Genomic DNA, 18,816 nt, shown 5'->3' on the forward strand with positions numbered 1-18,816 from the left:
TTCAAGTTACAGACGCCCTCTAGTGGCAGTCACAGACATAATGTGAACTTTTCTTTGTGGACTTTTCTTAAACTTCATCACAAAAAAAAACCCATTTATGCCCCTAACCCATATTACAAACCTGGAAGACAGCACTCCTGCTCATTGCTCGACAGTAGGATACAATGCGGGCTTAAGCCTTTTTTTTTTTTATTCCAGGACATTGCCTCGTGGAGATGTTTCTGTCACATGCTCATCAATAATTGGAATGCGGCAAAAAGGATTTGAGCATAAAATGTTAAAAGCAGAGAACACAGCGAGCTGTACCCAGTGCAAAAAAAGAGAACGTTTATTCCCAAATGTTGCTCACTCATTCTAGAAATGGTTAGCGCGCTTCCTTTTTTCACCTCCATTACGATTGGATGCCATTACAGAAGGGTTTGACAAACAAATGTGTACTGTACCAAAAATAGCATGTTTGAGAGACGTGTATGAGACACGTGTACTAGTAGTACCTACCATGACTAGAACTCACTTCCAGCCCTGCCGTAGATATGGCAATTGTAAGCTAATGTTCTTTTCTGGACCTGTCGCCTCGGCCAACATGGTTGCCACATTTGTCCATGTATTGCCTTTGATGGGAACGTTGCCCCTGCCAACATGGCCGATTCTAACAAACAGACTTTGACAACTTGGACAGTATTTTGTGTCCGTTAAATCCAGAATCAGTTGGTTGAGGGTCAGTTTAGTGGAGTTTCCACTGTATAGCTGTATTTCTGTATCATACTGCCCCCCGGTGGTCAAGCCACACACCAGAAGGAACAGCACAGTGTCCATTGAACCGAAGCAAAAACGTGACATTTGATCCTTTTCACTTTATGAAATGATGTTCTTACTGTATATATAAAGTGCATTAAACAGTCGAGGAGTATTTTTCTTACTAAAAATCAGCAGAGAGGGAATCGTGCCTTGACTGACCGCCAGCTCCCTTTTAGCTGACACTTTAGCTGACATGTCCCCAAATGAGGACACATGTTCCCAGGAGTTTACTTTTTTTTCTATGCCAACATTTCCCATTAAAAGCTACCTGAAATGAATGTCGAGAAGCGGATGGCGGCAACCTCACTGGTCATAAGACCGTCATCATTTTTCATTGGAATTCTCCTTCCCCCCCCCCCCCCCCCCCCCCCCCCCACACACACACACACACACACATCCAAGGAGCGCACGGTCGTTTCCCTCTGACCGAGGCGTGACGTGCGCTCAGCCGTCCCGTTACGCCGGAGACAGATGAAAACGATTGGCGCTATTGGTGTAATGAGGGCGACGTGAGCGAAGAAGGCGGACCGTGACCGCTTCTAACGAGTGGCCGTGCCGACATTCCGTCCGTTTTAATGAACGCCGGGTTCGTTTGCGGCGCGGCGGGATAATAAGACGGGCCCGGCCTGTTAGCCTCCAGCCTTTACCACCGGAATTTTAATAGCGCCGAAGAGAAGTGAGTGTGAAATTAGGGTCGGTTTCGACACCAAATTTGGGTTAATCAAAAGATATTTGACACTCTTCATCAATCGTGCATGTCAGACTACTGTTGAATTCCAATTTTGGATTTGAATTACATAGGATGTTAAGCGCAGAGTCCCCAGATTTTACTGTCATTAAAATAGCGACAGGTAAGCGCTCTCTCTCTCTCTCTCTGCACTGTTTAAAAAAAAAAAAAAAAGTTGAAGAGAGGAGAAAGGTGGCAGATGAGAGCAGCCGGAGGGATTTTTGACATGAAACTTTGAGCCAGATGATGCGTCTGCCTGAAGGCGACTTGGAGGGGCAAAAGTTGGAAATCGTTAGCACAAGTGAGGGATTCTGGCAGATGCAACATGCGGTGCGGGTGTGGTTAGCACATCTGTGTCGCATTTCTGAGGTCCAGGGTTTGAATCGTGGCTGTGGCCGTTATTGCATTCGTTCTCTCTCACATTCCAAAAACCGTCATCTGACTATAACTGGCGTGAATGGTCGTTTGTCTATGTGTGCCCCGATAGAGGCTGCATCCCGCTTCTTTAACCAAAAGTCATCGTAGCTCAACTTAAGACTCTAATTTGTCCATAGGTCCGAATGTGAATGTGAACGGTTTATATGTAGCAACCAATCTCGGGTGTATCCCACTTCTGTTGCCAAGAGTCATCTTAGGTCAAACTTCTTTTTTTTTTAAATGTCTATCTAATGTCTTGTCATTAGCTGCCAATCAGTCCTGGCTGTATCCGGCTTCTCTCACCAAAAGTCACTGTAGCTTTTAACTGAAGACTCTAAATCGTCCATAGGTTTGAATGTCAGTGTGAACGGGCATTCGTCTATATCGTCTCCCGTCGTTAGCTAGCGACCAGTTCAGACTATATCCCGCATCTCTCGCCAGGAGTAATTGTAACTTAATCGAAGACTCTAAATTGTCCATTCTGTTCCCAAGGATCGTCTGAGGTCAAATGAAGACTCTAAAGTGTCCATGTGTTGAATGTGAGCGTGAATTGTCATGTGTTGTGTCTTGTCATTAGCTGGCAATTAGTCCAGCATGCACCCCATTTCCTTCACATAAAGTCATCTTAGATTAATTGAAGTCTCGAAATTGCTCATTGGTGTGAATGTTAGTCAATTGTTGTTTGCCTATATGTGGCAACCAATCTAGGGTGTATCCCGCTTCTCTCGCCGGGAGTCATCTAAAGTTAACAAATTGTCCATAGTTTTGATTGTGAGTGTGAACGGTGATTTGTGCCTTGGGGTTGCCAACTAGTCCAGGGTGTGCCCCCATTTGTCTCGCGCAAAGTTAGCTGGGATAAGTGCCAACTCACCGGTAATGCAGATAAGGTATAGAAAATGGATGGATGGAATTGTCCATTGTGTGTCCCCTTGCAGTCAGGTCATATTCAAATGTTGACTTGGCTTGTGTCTCATCTCCAGACACATCACAGCTCTCGGGGGTCCATCTGGCCTCTGCATCCCCCGCCGCTGTCGAGACGGCGCCCTCTGCCCCCTGGGTGGAAAGCTGCACCTGTCCCACCGGCTTCGTCGGCCACTTCTGCGAGCGATGCGCAGACGGATTCACCCGGGAGGTCCCGAACGGCGGCCCGTTCTCGACGTGTGTCCCGTGTGACTGCCATCAGCATGGAACTTGTCACCCGGAGACTGGTAAGCAATCGACCATTATTGATAGAAAAAATCTGCAAGTTACGGACGCCCATCCAAAACGTTTTGCGATTGTGAAAAGTTGCCATTAGATGGCGCCAAATCATTATTATTAGACATGGCTTTGGCCTTATCACAAATATGCAGGGTTTTACTTTACAGTTGCTCCACTACTTTATACATCACGGTTCAACTACTGCAGCCCTGCTATATCACAGATTTTTTTTAAAATGGGTCTGTTGAGGAAATTGCCACATAAATCTGATGCATTATTAATATTATTGTTATTATTATTGACATAAATAGAAGAACAGTTGTATATTTTAATAGTTGCATGCTCCAATTTTTCATGAATATCGGTTTGTTGTTGAAATTTTTCATGAATCTTGGTTTGTTGGGGATGGATCTGAAAAATATCCCCCGCAAATAGCTTTAAACCATAAATGTGGCACTTTTTTTTCGATACATAATTCACAACCAAATTCTCTTTTTTGGGTTTACGTTTGTCCGTTTTCTGATTCACGTCCCCCAGGCGATGTCCTGTAAAATAGTAAAGCGGCAGCTGTTGGGCGGCATAAACACGCCAAGCTTATTTATTTATATTGACGTGCATGCGCGAGGCCTCCCCGGAGTGTCTTTCACGCAATCTCGCTCTCGCAAGTGGAGATGGGGAAAAAAAGCGAAGAAGCAAACTACCCCCCCCCCCCCTTTAGAAAGCAGCCGGGTGTTTCTCCCATCTTTTATCTTTCCTCAATCTCGACCCAGTTAGCAGACGCCGCTAGCTTTGCCTGCGACTGTCGCTTACGTGGTGTTTGCAATCAGGGCTGGGACTTACATGCTGTGATTTTGATTAATTAATGACGGGTGGTTATTAAAGGCGTAAAAAACCTTTGAGCTTGTTTGGTAGCACTTTTCTGTTTGTGCAACAGAATTTTTAGGTTTTATTGTCGTTATTAGCATCCCTTGTCCACAAACAGGCAAGACATGACTTTTTCTTGTTTTAACAGTCAGGGCAACAGTTTCAAAGTGCGCTCCCGACACCTGTGGAACTTAACAGGAACAGCAACCACTGTTATGCAAATTGAAATGCTTATTGTGTGAAGAAAATGTATTTAGTTGATTTTGTTACATTACAAAAGCCTCAATTTAATTAGAGTCTTTTTTTTTTTTAATGGCGATCCCCCACTATTTTTTTCTGACGGTGTGTGTGGCATGAGTGTCTGATGAAAGTGGTTAGCCGGCTCTCCACCAACGACGTCTCATTTGCTTGCAGATTCCGTGCGTCCCTTTATGTTGCGGGAGGCTTTTTTTTTTTCCCCCGAAACACTCGCAGGCTTGTTCTTGCTCTTTTTCATCTTCCTTCGTCCTCACTGCACCTGCTCTTCACTTCGTCTTCATCGTGCAGCACTTCCTGAGCACTGCTGTCTTTCTCTATGGCCTGCCTTTCATGTGTTTGGTCACTGTTGTAAAAAAGGCATTAAAAAAAAAGAAATGGCTTTCCAGAATTGAAATTCGAAATTATCACAGATCAGTGACACTTGATGGTGCTAACAGCAGAGAACATGATTGATATGGGTTCATCACACGTTTTTGTGTTAGTAGTGTCTATGTTATATTTTGATACAATATTCGGCAGGTTAGGTACCAGAATAATGAAAATCTTTTTTTTTTTCAAATTTTTTTGACACCCATTTTATTTTTAATGCAAGGCGTAAAAAGAGGATATCACACTCAATAATCTTGAGCAAAAACTAACTTGAAATACTTCCTGTTTTCACTCACCCTCCTTTAAATATAGTGTCAAACATAAAAGTGTACCGCCATCTACTAGCTAGCTGTGGGATTACACCCAAAATAAATGGAAGGCAGAAAAAAATAGAGTTATATACTGTATACTGTATCAAAAAAAAAAAAATCTGCAAAAATAGCGGGATCGCAAACCTGAAACCCAGGATGTTGTGGTGTTTACTGTCAATGACATTGTGGAGGTTCCACAATGTTGTGTGCATCCAAGTTTACATTCTAGACCGACTATAACTTGTCGTCTCTAAACCCTGGCTGTTACCAAGTTGAGAATCCAATTGACTTTGTCATTTATTTTACTTCAGCCAGCGAAGTTAGCTAAGGACAAAGAAGTAGTGAGTTTGTTTTGTTGCCACAGTTGTGACAAAAGTTCAATCCAAACTTTGTCATCTTTATTTGCACATAAAGCTAATGAGCTAACTATAGCCACACTTTGAAGATATTTACATGCCGCTTGTAGCACGCATGCAAATGATGAAACAAGTGTTAGATATGGAGCGCTTCGTCTTGTGTCGCTCTTGACACCAATCTCATGGGGTGTCCTTTAGCTCCAGACTATGGAAAGCCGCTAGCTAAAATTAGCCTTAATACTGGCTTGTCGCTAGGCTTCAGTTTTGCTGCATAAACAACAGAAAATGATGTCAAGAGAGTCAGTAAGGCGTCCCAGACCTGTGGTTTCTCCACCCAGAATCCTAATCGCCGTGTAATCACGGGAGGAGCTGGAACGCGATCTGGGGAGTGGAATTTATTCAGCCTCCGTGCCGAGAAGTCGGAGCGTCCCAATCGTGATTTATTAACACTCTCCGTCGTCGTCGTGCTGCTTCTGTTTGCAGTCGTGCAACAACAGCACATTGTAAAAGGTTAATATTTGTGCTAAAAATGAGCAATGTTGCCCCAATCCTGCACAGCCTAATGGTTGACTTTTTGTCTCTGCACATAGTGACTAACGATGTTTTGAACATACGCTCTTTGTCTTCACGAGACTGAAGTTTATATATATATATATATATATATATATATATATATATATATATATATATAGAGGGAGGGAGGGAGAGAGAGAGGGAGAGAGAAAGAGAGAGAGAGAGAGAGAGAGAGAGAGAGAGAGGAGAGAGAGAGAGAGAGAGAGAGAGAGAGAGAGAGAGAGAGAGAGAGAGAGAGAGAGAGAGAGAGAGAGGATGACAACAATTTTAGCTGGTATAAAATAAATTTGATCATTGAGGGTAACACAACAGCTAATGAGCTGAGTGTTTGGTTGTACATTAATTGATGCAACGGGACAGGTATTCCCTTTTTGAAGGCAGTTCTCTTCTTTTTCTCACTGCGTTTGCCTCACTAAGAGCCTCTAAAAAAGGCAACTTGTGTTTCTTGGCTTCTTCCACCAGACTGCAGCACTTGTGACATTTAAGCCATGCAAACAACCGCGCATTATTCCCCCCGTCCCCCCAGAAAAGTTGGCCTCTCACAAATGTCAACGTGACTAACAAGTATGTGCTGAACTCCGGACTGTAAGAATGTTATTTATTTGTTTGTTTGGGCTTTTGTCTGCTTCCGGGCCCATGTGGTTAGCAGAAGGCAGCAACTGATGGATGAGTGCAGAAGCTGCAAACAAATCAGAGCATTGGTGGGGGGGGGAGAGTTATTGCGTGTATACATTTTTTTTGCCAGTAGGGGGCTGACTATGAATCTCAAGGCAGGGATGTTTTGTCCTTCCCACAGCTTATGGAGGTATTACTTTTGTGTTTTATGGTGAGTTATCAAAGTTCACTGGCATGCTCCACCCACATGCAATTTAGGTTCATCCATCTGGCTTATATTAAGGTTCAAATAGTTAACAATCAGACTCTTGGACAAGTTCATCTTTGAAGGACCCTTGGTCAAAATTACAGTTTAACTGGCTTTGGTAGGATGAATTTAAAAAATGTGGCAGGAGTGCTGTATAGTGATGGAACAATGTAAAATTGTATATTTTTCGGGCATCAGCCATCATTCCACAGCGTGTTTGCAGCTAAGTGAGCTAGTGCTAAACCCAAGGCGACCTCATTATGGTTTGGAGGCTGGAAATCCCAGCCAGTCTGAGCCCAGTCTAAAGCTTTCTGGAAAGCGCCTATGGGGTTAGGACGGGTCAGCCGGTCCTGTAGGTCGATGCGGTCGCTCCGGCGGGATCTTCTTTAATAAATCTGCAGGAGAGAGACGATCCCTCTGGGGAGGACAGCGGGTGGAGATGGAGCAGGGAATTCTTTTTTTACATTGCGTCCTGTTCTGAGGCATGCAGAAGTTCGACTTAAAGGGGAAGTCAACCCAAACATATTTTTTTCAAGAATATGTTCGATGAAAACCCACTGGTTGAAACAAAGCATTCTGACAAATATTACGTTTGTGGAATAAGAGTTAATCTACTTGTTTTTAGCCATCTCTGGGGGCGGCCATTTTGTCACTTCTATCGACTGAAAATGACATCACAACTTCTCAGGGCTCAGGTTACGGCTGACCTGTTTTCTGAATTTGAGCCGTGATTGGTCGTTACCTGAGCCCTGAGTAGTTGTGATGTCATTTTCAGTCGACAGAAATGACAAAATGGCCGGCCCCTGAGATGGCTAAAAAGGGGTGGATTTTGCTGGTTAACTCATATTCCACAAACGCAATATTAATCATATTAATCAGAATGCCGTGTTTCAACTAGTGGGCCTGCTGGGAACATATTCTAGAAAAAAATATGTTTGGGTTGATTTCCCCTTCAAGCGTCAGATAATAAACAAACCAGGAGTGCATACTGTAACTAGCTTTGTTTGCTTAGCTAGGTAAGCTTTCTACGCCCATGGACTTCACCTATACAAATATTGAAACCATAAGCACATCACTAGCTTTGTTTGATTAACCACAGTACTGTGGCCTTTTAATGTTAGCATTAACTAGCCTTGTTTGCTCAGATAGCTCCATGGAAGCTAACTTGGCCCCATAATACTTAAATTAGACCTCTGCAACCATGAAAACATAGGTAGCCTTATTCGCTTCTCAGGCGAAGCGTGCTAACGCCCACAGATAGAAACTTGGCCTTGTAACATTAACATTTTGGCAACAGTCCTATACAAATGTTGAAACCAGGAAAACGTAGCTTGCCTCGTTAATTTAGCTAGTCTTATAGACGGTAACTTGGCTTTGTAATTTTAGCTTTAAGCCTATGCAAACATTTCATCCAGAAGTATTTAGGGAGCTTTGTTAGCTAGCTAGCCACATGGACGGTATGTTGTTAGAAGTTCCTTCCAATCAAATTTCATTTTTTACTTTTATCTGTTGCCGTGTTAATCTAATCCCTCAAAACCCCACTGCAGATCCAGGTACCTAACGCACTGCCAACCACTGGGTGACACCCACAAAAATGACAAAAGTGTTTCAGAATGACAATGGTGGTGTCACGAAGGCCCCTCCTCCTCCTCCTCCTCATATCCCGCTCAGTCATCTTCACACTCAGTAAAGTCAGCACATTTCTGCCACCGTTAAATTCATCACGGCTCATCAGGGATCCACACTGCACCGCCCAGCGGCGGTGTCATACCTTTGCCACTATTTTTAAGACAATTCTTAACCCCCCTTGGCAAAAAAAAAAAAATAAATCTATGAAGCAGTCGGTTAAGGCGGAGCAGCAATGTCGGTTTAGGTTAAAATAACAGCTTCAAAGTCATCCAGGTGATAAAGCGCCTTGTCATAAAAAAAGGGAGATAGTGCCTAGACTGGCAACCTGATCACTTGGTCTGCACAATAATAAGAATTAAAGCCCCCCAAAAAGGCAATTGAGTTATCAGAATAATAACACAAATGGTCATTATTGCTGGCTAAATACGAAGTAAAGCCCTCGCAGCTCTAGTTCTTATTATTCCGGCACTCAGTGGCATTATTGAGTGGCTTTAATTCCTATGATTATTACAGCAAACCAAAAAGTAATTTAGGTCCTAAAAGAATCCCTCTAAAATCTTCTAAACTCGTTTCCCTGCCTGTGTTGCATTACTATAACTTTTCATCCGCACCCTTTTCGCTGTCCCGAGAGTCAACGCACCCCCTCTTAAACTGACAATTGATCCAGTTGAGGAAATTCCTACATTTAATCGTTTTACAACGTGGACAAAAAACAATGTAAACTTGTATTTATTATTCCAGGCGCCACTGACACTTTTAATTCAACGCACCCCACTGAGTCTGGGCATGCTTGGTATTAAGCAGATGAATGCCTCCTGATCTTGCAGTGTTTAATATTGCATTGTTGCGGGCCGTGAATAAATAATGCGCCAATCCCATGTCGAGATGTACGATTAAAATGAGCTGCTAGTGAATAAAGATGCCACTTCATACAGTACGTCGTGTCACGTTCAGTGCGGATGCAATTAGATAACCCACTCGCCTCCACAGCCTCCATGATTTATCATGTTCACCCACTCTTGCTGCATAATAACTCATGAAAAAAAGCATAATTAACTCATTCAATGCCATCCATTCGCAACGCAGCTAAGCTCCTCAAGTGCCAGCCATTTTCAAGGATTTTGACCCATCTTTGAAGGCCCTCAGAATATTGTGTTTTATGACTGTAAACATGGAACCTACCAAAAGAAAGATCTCTTCTTTCATAAGAAAAAAAGTTTATTTCTAGCATTTGTCGTTCTTGAGTAATCTGCAGTAGAGCATAGACGAGTTTAACTGAAAATCCTGTTTCTAGAAAAAAAAAAACGGAGAAATCAAAGCTTAAACTATAAACTTGTAAATTTCAACTTTGACCCCAATATTTTTGATTTTATGACACCTCAGATATATAAACAGTACAATTCTTATTTAAAAACCCCTAAACAATTCTAAAAAAGCAACTTTGATGCCAAAAAACAAAAAATGTATGAAGATTGTGCTACATACTGGCAATGGGTCTGACAAATGACACTGTTGACATCTGCTGGCGATTGCACGTCATTACAGCGCTTCCCAAGCCTGAAACTTTGTGATTAATTGCGTCAGAGCCTTGGGCATCAAATACACGCAAAAAACGTAAAAAACAAGTTAACGCGATGTTGGGGCTATACTAGTAGATCATAAAAAACGATTTAAAATGATGTAGGCATCAAATGAGTTAATTTGGGATTTAAAAAAAATATATGTTTATGGACACAACTCCGGGATTTAAATATGTTTTTTTTTCCCCCTGGACTACTTCATAGGCATGCTAATCTCCGTGCCGCTTGCTTGAGGGAATTGCCTCCCTTTCTTGAAAGTTTTTTCTCACAGTTTCTGTATTTCCCACAAGCAATTATGGCCTGGCTAAGTCCACTTGTCTTTCTCGCAGAGTGGTTTGCAGCCATGTTGAGAAGTGGGTCAGGGATGCAGCGTACCTGGCTGGCGAATGGCCAGAACTGCGTCCTGTGTCCTGGAGTAATTTTTGGGGGGCCTCAACAAAACTCCACAGTTTTTGCAAGTGCATGTATCCTGGAAAGTTGGATAAAATCTGCCCCCAATTTCACCGATAAATAGAAAATACCTGGCAGCCTGAAAAAAAAAAAAAAAGTTTAAAAAAAACAAAATCAAGAATCTGTGCTTGGATTTGAACAGGAAGGTGGCAAATTTCAAGCCTTGCGCTTGTACAAACTCCAACTCCGATTAGGGAATTTGCCCAAATGAACCCCATTTGGAAGCAGGTATCCTACTCAGATGGCTAAATTGTGAAGCTTTAATGCCTATGCTGTCTGCTATGGTTGGCTTAGCCACAGAATGGATCACCACACAGACAAAAGGGTTTGAGAATAGTGAGCAGAGCAGGGTTTATTCCAAATCAATAGTAAAGCTCCAAAAACAGTAACCTCAAACTACGGTGACAAAATGTCATTGCGAGAACATAAACTAGCGGTATTACTAACAAAAGTTGATGGACAGAGCCATAGAGGAAGGAACACGAACACAAAATCACAGTAGAACTTAACTATACAAATCTTAAATCTCTTCTGGAACAACAACTATGGTTGCAATCGGATCAATGCAGGAATGTCAAGCAGCAAGGCAGCATACAAACAATACTCCGGCACCTTACTTCGTCTGGAGCCGAACCTAAAATACTATCCGCTGTTGATTAGAGACAGGTGATCTGACTGATTGCAATTGCTGCAGCTTAGTGACTCCACCCACCATTCAACCCGGAAAGTCTGTGGATGGAGAGAACACATTACCAAGAGGCCAAAAACACAGGACATGACACTGTCTAATGTGGGCATGACATGGCGTCCAAGTTTGATATCTTTTCAAAGTTTCCAAAAGTTGATGGCTGTTAACGGCTTTAATGATGTTTATTTTTATTTCAGGTGAGTGCAAGTGCTCAGACTTCACCGGCGGGCTGACCTGCGAGCGCTGCTTGGACGGTTACTACGGCAACCCTTTGATTGGCACACAGGGCGACTGCCAACCCTGCCCTTGCCCCGGCGGAAGCGGTTGCGTTCAGCTGGCAGAGACCGATCGGGTGGTCTGCACCGACTGCCCCGCCAGACAAACGGGTGAGCGGACCACTCCTGCTCGCCACTTTACCTAATGTTGCGGTCTGATGGCAACCTCCCATTGGCAGGAACCCGCTGCCAGATGTGTGACGATGGTTACTACGGCGACCCGCTGGGGATTTCGGGGGCGGCTCGAGCATGCGCCAAATGCGACTGCAACGGCAACGTGGACCTGAACGCTGTGGGCGTGTGCGACCACCTGACCGGTCATTGCCTCAAGTGCACGGGGAACACCGAAGGCGCCCGCTGTCAGAGTTGCCTCCAAGGTTACTATGGCGACGCTCGCAGTGATGCGCCTGGACTGAAGTGCAAGCGTGAGTAGTTGGTAGAGGGGGAACACTGCACAGTTTGCATTGAAGACGTCCGACAAAATGTCTACTCATGGACAAAACTAACTGGTACCAAAAATGTTGTAATTGCAATCTCCAGCATGTAGTTGCAACCCTGCTGGTACCTCAGGCCACGCTATGGATTGTCACCCTGAGACAGGAAATTGCAAGTGTCTGGACCATGTGACCGGGCGGGACTGCAGCCACTGCGAGGAGGGCTTTTTTAACCTCCAGCACGGCACAGGTTGCGAGAGGTAAAGAGATGCCGAATTACTTTGGAGAACAGTTGACGAGCACTTTGAGGAGTATCAGAGTTGTCCTGCTCCCTCCAGGTGCGCGTGTCATCCCATTGGCTCGTTGTCCGCCGCTTGTCACCCAATCACGGGACAGTGCTTGTGCAGGGGCGGCGTGGAGGGGCGGTTGTGCGACGCATGTCGAATGGGCTTCTTTGGATTCTCGTCACGTGGATGCAGAGGTAAGACTTAAAGGCCCACCCTCCAAATGGCCATTTATGTGCTGAATTAATAATGACAATTAAAAGGCCATGTAGAGTAGTTGCCTAAGAAGAAGTTAAAACCACTTAGAAGACATTTAGTTGCCAGATTCTTTTATTCATTAATAAAAATGAAAGCGCTGAAAAGAAGATTTATTTGAATAAGGAGAAGACAAAGAAGAGGAAGAAGTGCTACCTCAAAGGTGATTTAGTTTCTGACAGAACAATATGAATTAAAGCCTTTCAAACAATATTTATTTACAGCAATAAGGAGTAGAAGTAAAGCCTCAGAAGAAGCGATTCAGTTTCCGGAATAAGAAGTAGTAAAGTCCCACAAAAGGCTATTTATATCCTGTCAAAACAACAAGAATTACAGCCCCCCAAAAAGCCATATAGTTGCTGGATTCGTAACAAGAACCGAGGCCCCAGCAAAAGGGATGTACTTCCTGGAATAGAATAGAAACATCAAATAATGTTTCCAAAAAGGCCATTTAATTTCAGAAATAAGAAGACTGAAAGCCCCCAAAACAGGATTTCGTTTTCTCAATAATAAGAACTATAGTAAGAACTAAAGGCTTCCAAAAGGCAATTCTGTTGCCAAAATAATCATCAGAATTGAAGTCCACCCCCCCAAAAAATGGACATTCAGTCACCTGAATAATAATCAGAAGACCCACCCAAAAGTGCTGTAATTGCTGGAACAATAATGACAATTAAAGCCCACCAGAAGGCCAATTAGTTTTGTCATTAATAAGAATTAAAATCCCAACATAATTTCGTTTTCACAATGCAGTATTCATTAAAAGTTGACAAAATGACAACAGCATTTAGTTTCCTGAATAACAATAAGCAAAGCCCCACCCCCCCCAAAAAAAAATTAGGTGCTGAAATAAAATTAATTACATATAATATATATTAAGTAAAGCCCCTTAAAAGGCTATTTACTGTACTTGTTAGATTCATAAGAATTAAAGCCCACAAAAAGGTGATTCAGTTACCACAATGCTACCAATAAGTAAAGTCCCCTCCAAAAGCACCGTGTTGTTGCCAGAATAATAAGAACAAAAGACCACCAAAAGATGATTTTAGTGCTGGAATATTGATAAGAATTAAAGCTTTTTTTCTTCTTCTCTGTTTTCTTCTTCTCCTTCCGGCAGCCTGCGACTGCGATCCAATGGGTGCCATCTCGATGCAGTGTCACAGTAATGGCACATGTCCGTGTCGGCACGGCTTCACCAGTTCCAAGTGTGACAAATGCCAGCCCAACTACTTCCACCACAGAGGCACACACCAGTGCGAGGAGTGTCCAGTCTGCTACGGATTGGTGCAGGATCAGGTGGGTTTATAACAGTGGTCACTTGTTTTGAGACTAATAATAATAATAATCGAAGCCTCCCCCCAAAAGACAATTCCGTTGCCAGACTGAACAGTAAGCATTAAAGCCCCAAAAAAGGCATATAGTTGATAGAATGATAATAAGAATTATACCCCTACAAAAATAATTAAAGACCTCCAAAATTTGATTTATGGCAGTTTTCAAATTGAACAGTATAAATTAAAGCCCACCCCAAAAAATCCATTTAGTTGCCGTATTAATATAAATGAGAATTAAAGCTCTTCTAATGGCCATTTCATTGTCCGAAAGAACAGTGTCAATTAAAGCCCCCTCTATTTAGTTGCCAAAGTCAACACAATGAAGTAAAGGCCCCACCCAGACCAATTAGTTGCTTGATTAATAAGAGGAAGAATTAAAGCCTCCGAAAAGGCAATTTACTTCCTCTAATGAAAGTAAGAAATAAGCCCCTCGGAAAGGTCACTTTGTTGCTGGAAAGATAATAAGAATTATAACCCTACAAAAGCAGATCTAATTACCGCCATGATAATAAGAAATAAAGCCCTCCCAAAATCCAATTTAATTTCTGAAATAACAAAATAGAATAGAACAGAATTAAAGCCTCTAAAGGTCTATCTGTGTGTCTGGATATTATTAATAAAAATTCAAGCCACTGAAAAGTCCAATTCTAACTATTAACAATTAATAATGAAATAATATATCATAAAATAATTCATCAAAATGCTACAGAAGGATATTCATTTGCTGGAATGAACCATAAGTATTAAAACTTCCCAAAATGGCATTTAGTGACAGAAATAATAAGAAGTAAAGCCCCCAAAAGGCTACTTTCTGAATGTTGTTAATAAGAATTAAAGCCACTCCAAAAAAAAACATTTAGTTGCTGAAATTACAGTAAGTAAAGCCCCCGAAAGACCTCGAACTCTCAGCTCCTCGTTGCTATCTGGCATTCTTCTCCTGCCTGGGAAAAGACTAACGAGCATGTCGGCAGGAAGGTTGACAAAAACGGAGCTCGAGGAAGATCTTGAACGGAAATGGGCGGGGAGAAACCATAAACCCAGTTAGAACAACGTCAGCGGTGACAAGTTTTCCAGCATTTTTGGAGAAAAAAAAATGCACAAGCAGCTGCGGACAAATGTCCCACACTTTCACTCACTTTTTTGTCTCATATCTGGAGAAATTCCCTTCCCACTTCGTTAGATATGAAGCGGCCGTCCATTCTGCACTTATCACACCGTTGTTATTCATTTATTCATTGCTTCTGTCAGAATACTTCATTTCCCACCTCGGGATGAATAAGAACAGATTCCCGTCCTGCTTTTTTTGTTGTTCCGAATTTGGGCTGGAGGTTTTTTTTGACACTGTGAGTGATAAATCGCAGTGTAGTTACGGAGACGGAGAAACTCAAGTTTTGGGTTTTTTCTACAGCCAGTGCAAAAGGGGATAAAGGCAAGGGCGGATAAATACCGGCTGTTCTCTTACAGTTCTGATACTACAGGGGAAAATTTCCAGAGGCGACTTTGACCGGTTATTCAGCGTCAGTCCCAGTTATGAAGAACAGAGACGTGGAAAAAAAAAAAGAAAAATTCAAATTACAGACATTGTGAAAGGGGCTAAAGGCAGAGGAATGCAAAGCATATTTTCATTCTGCATTTATCTTGCCGTTGTAATTCATTTATTCATTGCTTTTGTCTGACTACTACATTTCCGACCTCAGAATGAATAAGTACTGATTCCCTCCTTACTTTTGATGTTGTTCCGTTGTATGTTTTTTGACACCCTGAGTGCTAAATGGTAGCTTTCTCACAGGCAGAGAAGCTGAGGATGCGCCTGCAGGATGCCGAAAAACTCCTGGCTCGCTTCGATTGCAGAGGCAGATTCACCAGATTCGCCAAGCGGCGCCCCCCGCCGGGTTATCCAACCGACGGCATTCACGAGAACCAGCAGGACGAGGGAGCGCTGCCCAACGCACTGGAGGAATTTTTGGCCTTCCAAGGTAACATGGACCCTTCGGCACCTTGATTCATGCAAACGCAGTGTTTTGCCAACCTTTTCTTGCATCTTGGTCCCAAGGAATTATGTTGAAGTGAGTTGAGGAGCTTGAGTTGGGCAAAGGTAGTGCTTTGGCATCATCTTGTGGCATTTTGGTGCCAAGGAACTGTGTTGAAGTGAGTTGAGCAGCTCAATTTAGTCAAAAGTAGTACTTTGGTGTCATTTTGTAGCACCTTGGTGAAAGTTGAGGAGTCTCATCTAGACTTCCTTTGTCGTCCTTTGGCGTCATTTTGGAAAAGTTGAAGTGAGTTTAGAAGTTACCCATAGACAAAAGTAGTGCTTTTCCGCCATCTTGTGACATCTATAAATAATATATAAGCCTTTTTAGGGGTCATTAAGGCCCTGCGGAATTTCTCTCCACGGCGGGTTTGGTCCCCCTGCAAATAGCTGTGATGAAATGTATTACATTTCTACTTCTCAACTACTCTGTTTTGTGTTTGTTGTGATGAAATGTAATCAAGAGTTCATTTGTGTTAATAAACCTCCAAGTGTGAAACACGGTACTTCCCACTTGTGTGAAACATACACATCGCATCCGTGCTTCACCGTTATTACAAACATGATTGCCAATGTACACGTGTTAATATTTCATGTCATGGATATGAAATAGTTGCAAAGCAGTGAGTGGGCACCAGACAGTATGCCCCCCACTTCCTTTTCTATATTTCACACAGGCTGCATCTCATCTCTCTTATTTGCAACTTTGCTTCCAGAGGCTCAGGAGGCCTTCGTACAACAATTCTCCTCACTGGAGGCATCCACGGGCGCCCTGGTGGCAAGGCTGCACGACCTGGTGGCCACTTTGAACTGCAGCGCCGGCACCAAAATAGAAGAGGAGCCAGGAGGCGTATGTCAGACTTTAGCCGGAATCACGCTGGTTGTGGGCGAGTCCCAGACGCAGCTGGAGCAGGCCTCCAAGGATCTGGATATCGCGGTGGGTTGATTCTACAAGGCACGTATTTTACATTAGAAAAGCCATCAAATCAAAAAGGCATTTTCACATGTGCAAGGCAGCACATGTGGCGGAAGTGGCGGAACTTCCGTCGCCGGAAGTGACGGAACTGGCAGAACTTCCGTCACTTCCGGTGACGGAAGTTCCGCCAGTTCCGTCACCGGAAGTGACGGAAGTTCCGCCACTTCCGTCACTTCCGGTGACGGAAGTTCCGCCAGCTCCGTCACTTCCGGTGACGGAACTTCTTTTTCATTTTTTCTTTTTCTCTAGATCATCCCTTATGAGTATGAGTCCGGACCAAACCAATGGAAGATGATAGTTAACGAGTCTCAAGCTCTAAAGAAAAGGTGGATGGGCCCACGCTGCAATCGAATCATCGCAGCTCCACACTTTCTGATGTGTCACTCTTTCACTCACTCACTCGAACAATTCTTCCCTTTATGGAAATGAACTGCGCGCTTTTTCGAAAAGCCGCCTTCACTTGAAATGCTTATACACCTGTCAGGGTTCTGTCATTACATGCACCTCGTCTGCCTTTGTAGCCATGGAGATGCTGCGGAGCACGTGGAGATGGTGGCCGGCAGGGCGCTCGCAGCTTCAAAGCGCGCCTTCACCTTATTGATGGAGCTCCTGCAGGACAATTCCACCGACGAGTACATTAAGGACCTGATGCAACGGTAAGCAAAGTATGGCCACTGTATTTAAATATACTGTCAAACTAAACATCAAAGACTAGAACTCTTCGTGTACAGAATATCAAATTCAATAATTTTGCCCTAGGAATGCTCCCACTATCTTAATTTTCAAAAATATGTTCCCAGCAGGCCCAATCGTTGAAACACAGCATTCTGATTAATTTTGCGTTTATGGAATATAAATTAAGCAGCAGAATCCACCCATTTTTAGCCATCTCAGATTATATTTTCTTCCCACTAATGTGTTTCAGAATGACAAAGATGCAGCAGCAGAGGCAAAATTTGACCGCCTGGGCGAGCGAAAGTGTTGCTGATCAGGAGGTCCTACAGAAGGACGCTGTCGGACTGCAGCTTGCCCTCAGTAACGTCACGTCGCAGATCAGTCACACAAACGCCAGCCATGCGGTTGCCGAGGTACAGGTAAGGCCATCGAGCAGCGAAAGCGTTAGGCGAGACTGAGTTTCGAGATGATGCAGGTCGGCACTTCGGTCTCTGACGTGGTTCCAGTAATGTTCTTAGTTTGCTTGTTTTCAGCAAACTGCTTGCAGGCTGTCTTGCGCATGGTCTTTTGAAGAGGCTTGCTTCTGTGACAACAGCTGTCCAGTCTGTGGCGTTTTCAATTTGGACATTTTCACTTAGGGGCAAACTGACTTTTGTTGCCAGCGGTTTGGACATGAACAGCTGTGTGATGAGTTGGGGGGGACAGTAAATTGATATTCTTATGAAAGCTGTATATTGACTACATTACATTGCAGCAAAGAGTTTCTTCACTGTTGTCCCATGAAAAGATTTGATAGCATGCTCACGAATATGTGAGATGTGTCAGATACTGTGTGTATTATCTATTTGCTATAAGCTGTTTACAGCATATATTGACTATTTTTTGATAAATGTATAGTTTTTCTGCTATTGACTAGTCTTAGTGTAAGTGCACTATAAATGTGGTTGTACTTCCTGTTTAGCGGGGCAGCTCACTGTTGAAAAAGACTCAAGAACTGGATCAAAGCATCCAGTCCAAAGACGACCTCATCGGCAAAATCACAAATGACACTCGCTCCCTGGCGCAGGCCGTCGACGGCAAGCGGGAAATTCTGAACGACGCAGCAGAGGTGATTACATTTGCGTCTAGGTGATCACTTAGCGTTAGCATGCTGACTGTTGTTTTGATTCCTCCAGCTGCAAGCCCGCGCTCAATGGGCGAAAGTGGTTGCTCTGGCTTCAGTGGTGGCGGGAAAAGGGGCGGAGTCAGAAGAAATCAGCCTGCACCGGGATCTTAAAAGTGAGGATGCCTTGTTTGCAGTAACCAACAAACAAACAAAAAAAGGAGCACCAGATGAAATATACCTACATACCTTTTTTGTGGCCCCATTTAGTATTTTCTGTGCATGTTATACAAACCAACGAATTATTATTCCATGTATTTTGCTCAAATTATACCTAATTCATGGCTACGAATTAGCATTTTTTTGCGCA

General features: G+C 43.3%; 1 protein-coding gene across 3 annotated transcripts in view; it reads left to right on the forward strand.

Annotated features, from left to right (window-relative positions):
* Nucleotides 1–18,816, forward strand: part of lamc3 (laminin, gamma 3) — a 74,417-nt gene that overhangs the window by 50,193 nt on the left and 5,408 nt on the right. For all 3 annotated transcript variants that reach the window (XM_086054129.1, XM_086054130.1, XM_086054128.1), the window contains 13 exons: nucleotides 2,923–3,150; nucleotides 11,280–11,468; nucleotides 11,537–11,782; nucleotides 11,898–12,051; nucleotides 12,130–12,272; nucleotides 13,448–13,626; nucleotides 15,454–15,640; nucleotides 16,410–16,630; nucleotides 16,919–16,995; nucleotides 17,191–17,325; nucleotides 17,595–17,763; nucleotides 18,306–18,452; nucleotides 18,520–18,622. In XM_086054129.1, coding sequence (XP_085910255.1) covers nucleotides 2,923–3,150; nucleotides 11,280–11,468; nucleotides 11,537–11,782; nucleotides 11,898–12,051; nucleotides 12,130–12,272; nucleotides 13,448–13,626; nucleotides 15,454–15,640; nucleotides 16,410–16,630; nucleotides 16,919–16,995; nucleotides 17,191–17,325; nucleotides 17,595–17,763; nucleotides 18,306–18,452; nucleotides 18,520–18,622 — 2,178 coding nt within the window. The remainder of the gene's footprint in view (nucleotides 1–2,922; nucleotides 3,151–11,279; nucleotides 11,469–11,536; nucleotides 11,783–11,897; nucleotides 12,052–12,129; nucleotides 12,273–13,447; nucleotides 13,627–15,453; nucleotides 15,641–16,409; nucleotides 16,631–16,918; nucleotides 16,996–17,190; nucleotides 17,326–17,594; nucleotides 17,764–18,305; nucleotides 18,453–18,519; nucleotides 18,623–18,816) is intronic.

This window comes from Filicampus tigris, chromosome 15 (genome assembly GCF_054856515.1).
Source record: "Filicampus tigris isolate MCC_2025a chromosome 15, RoL_Ftig_1.0, whole genome shotgun sequence".
Classification (NCBI taxonomy): Eukaryota; Metazoa; Chordata; class Actinopteri; order Syngnathiformes; family Syngnathidae; genus Filicampus; species Filicampus tigris.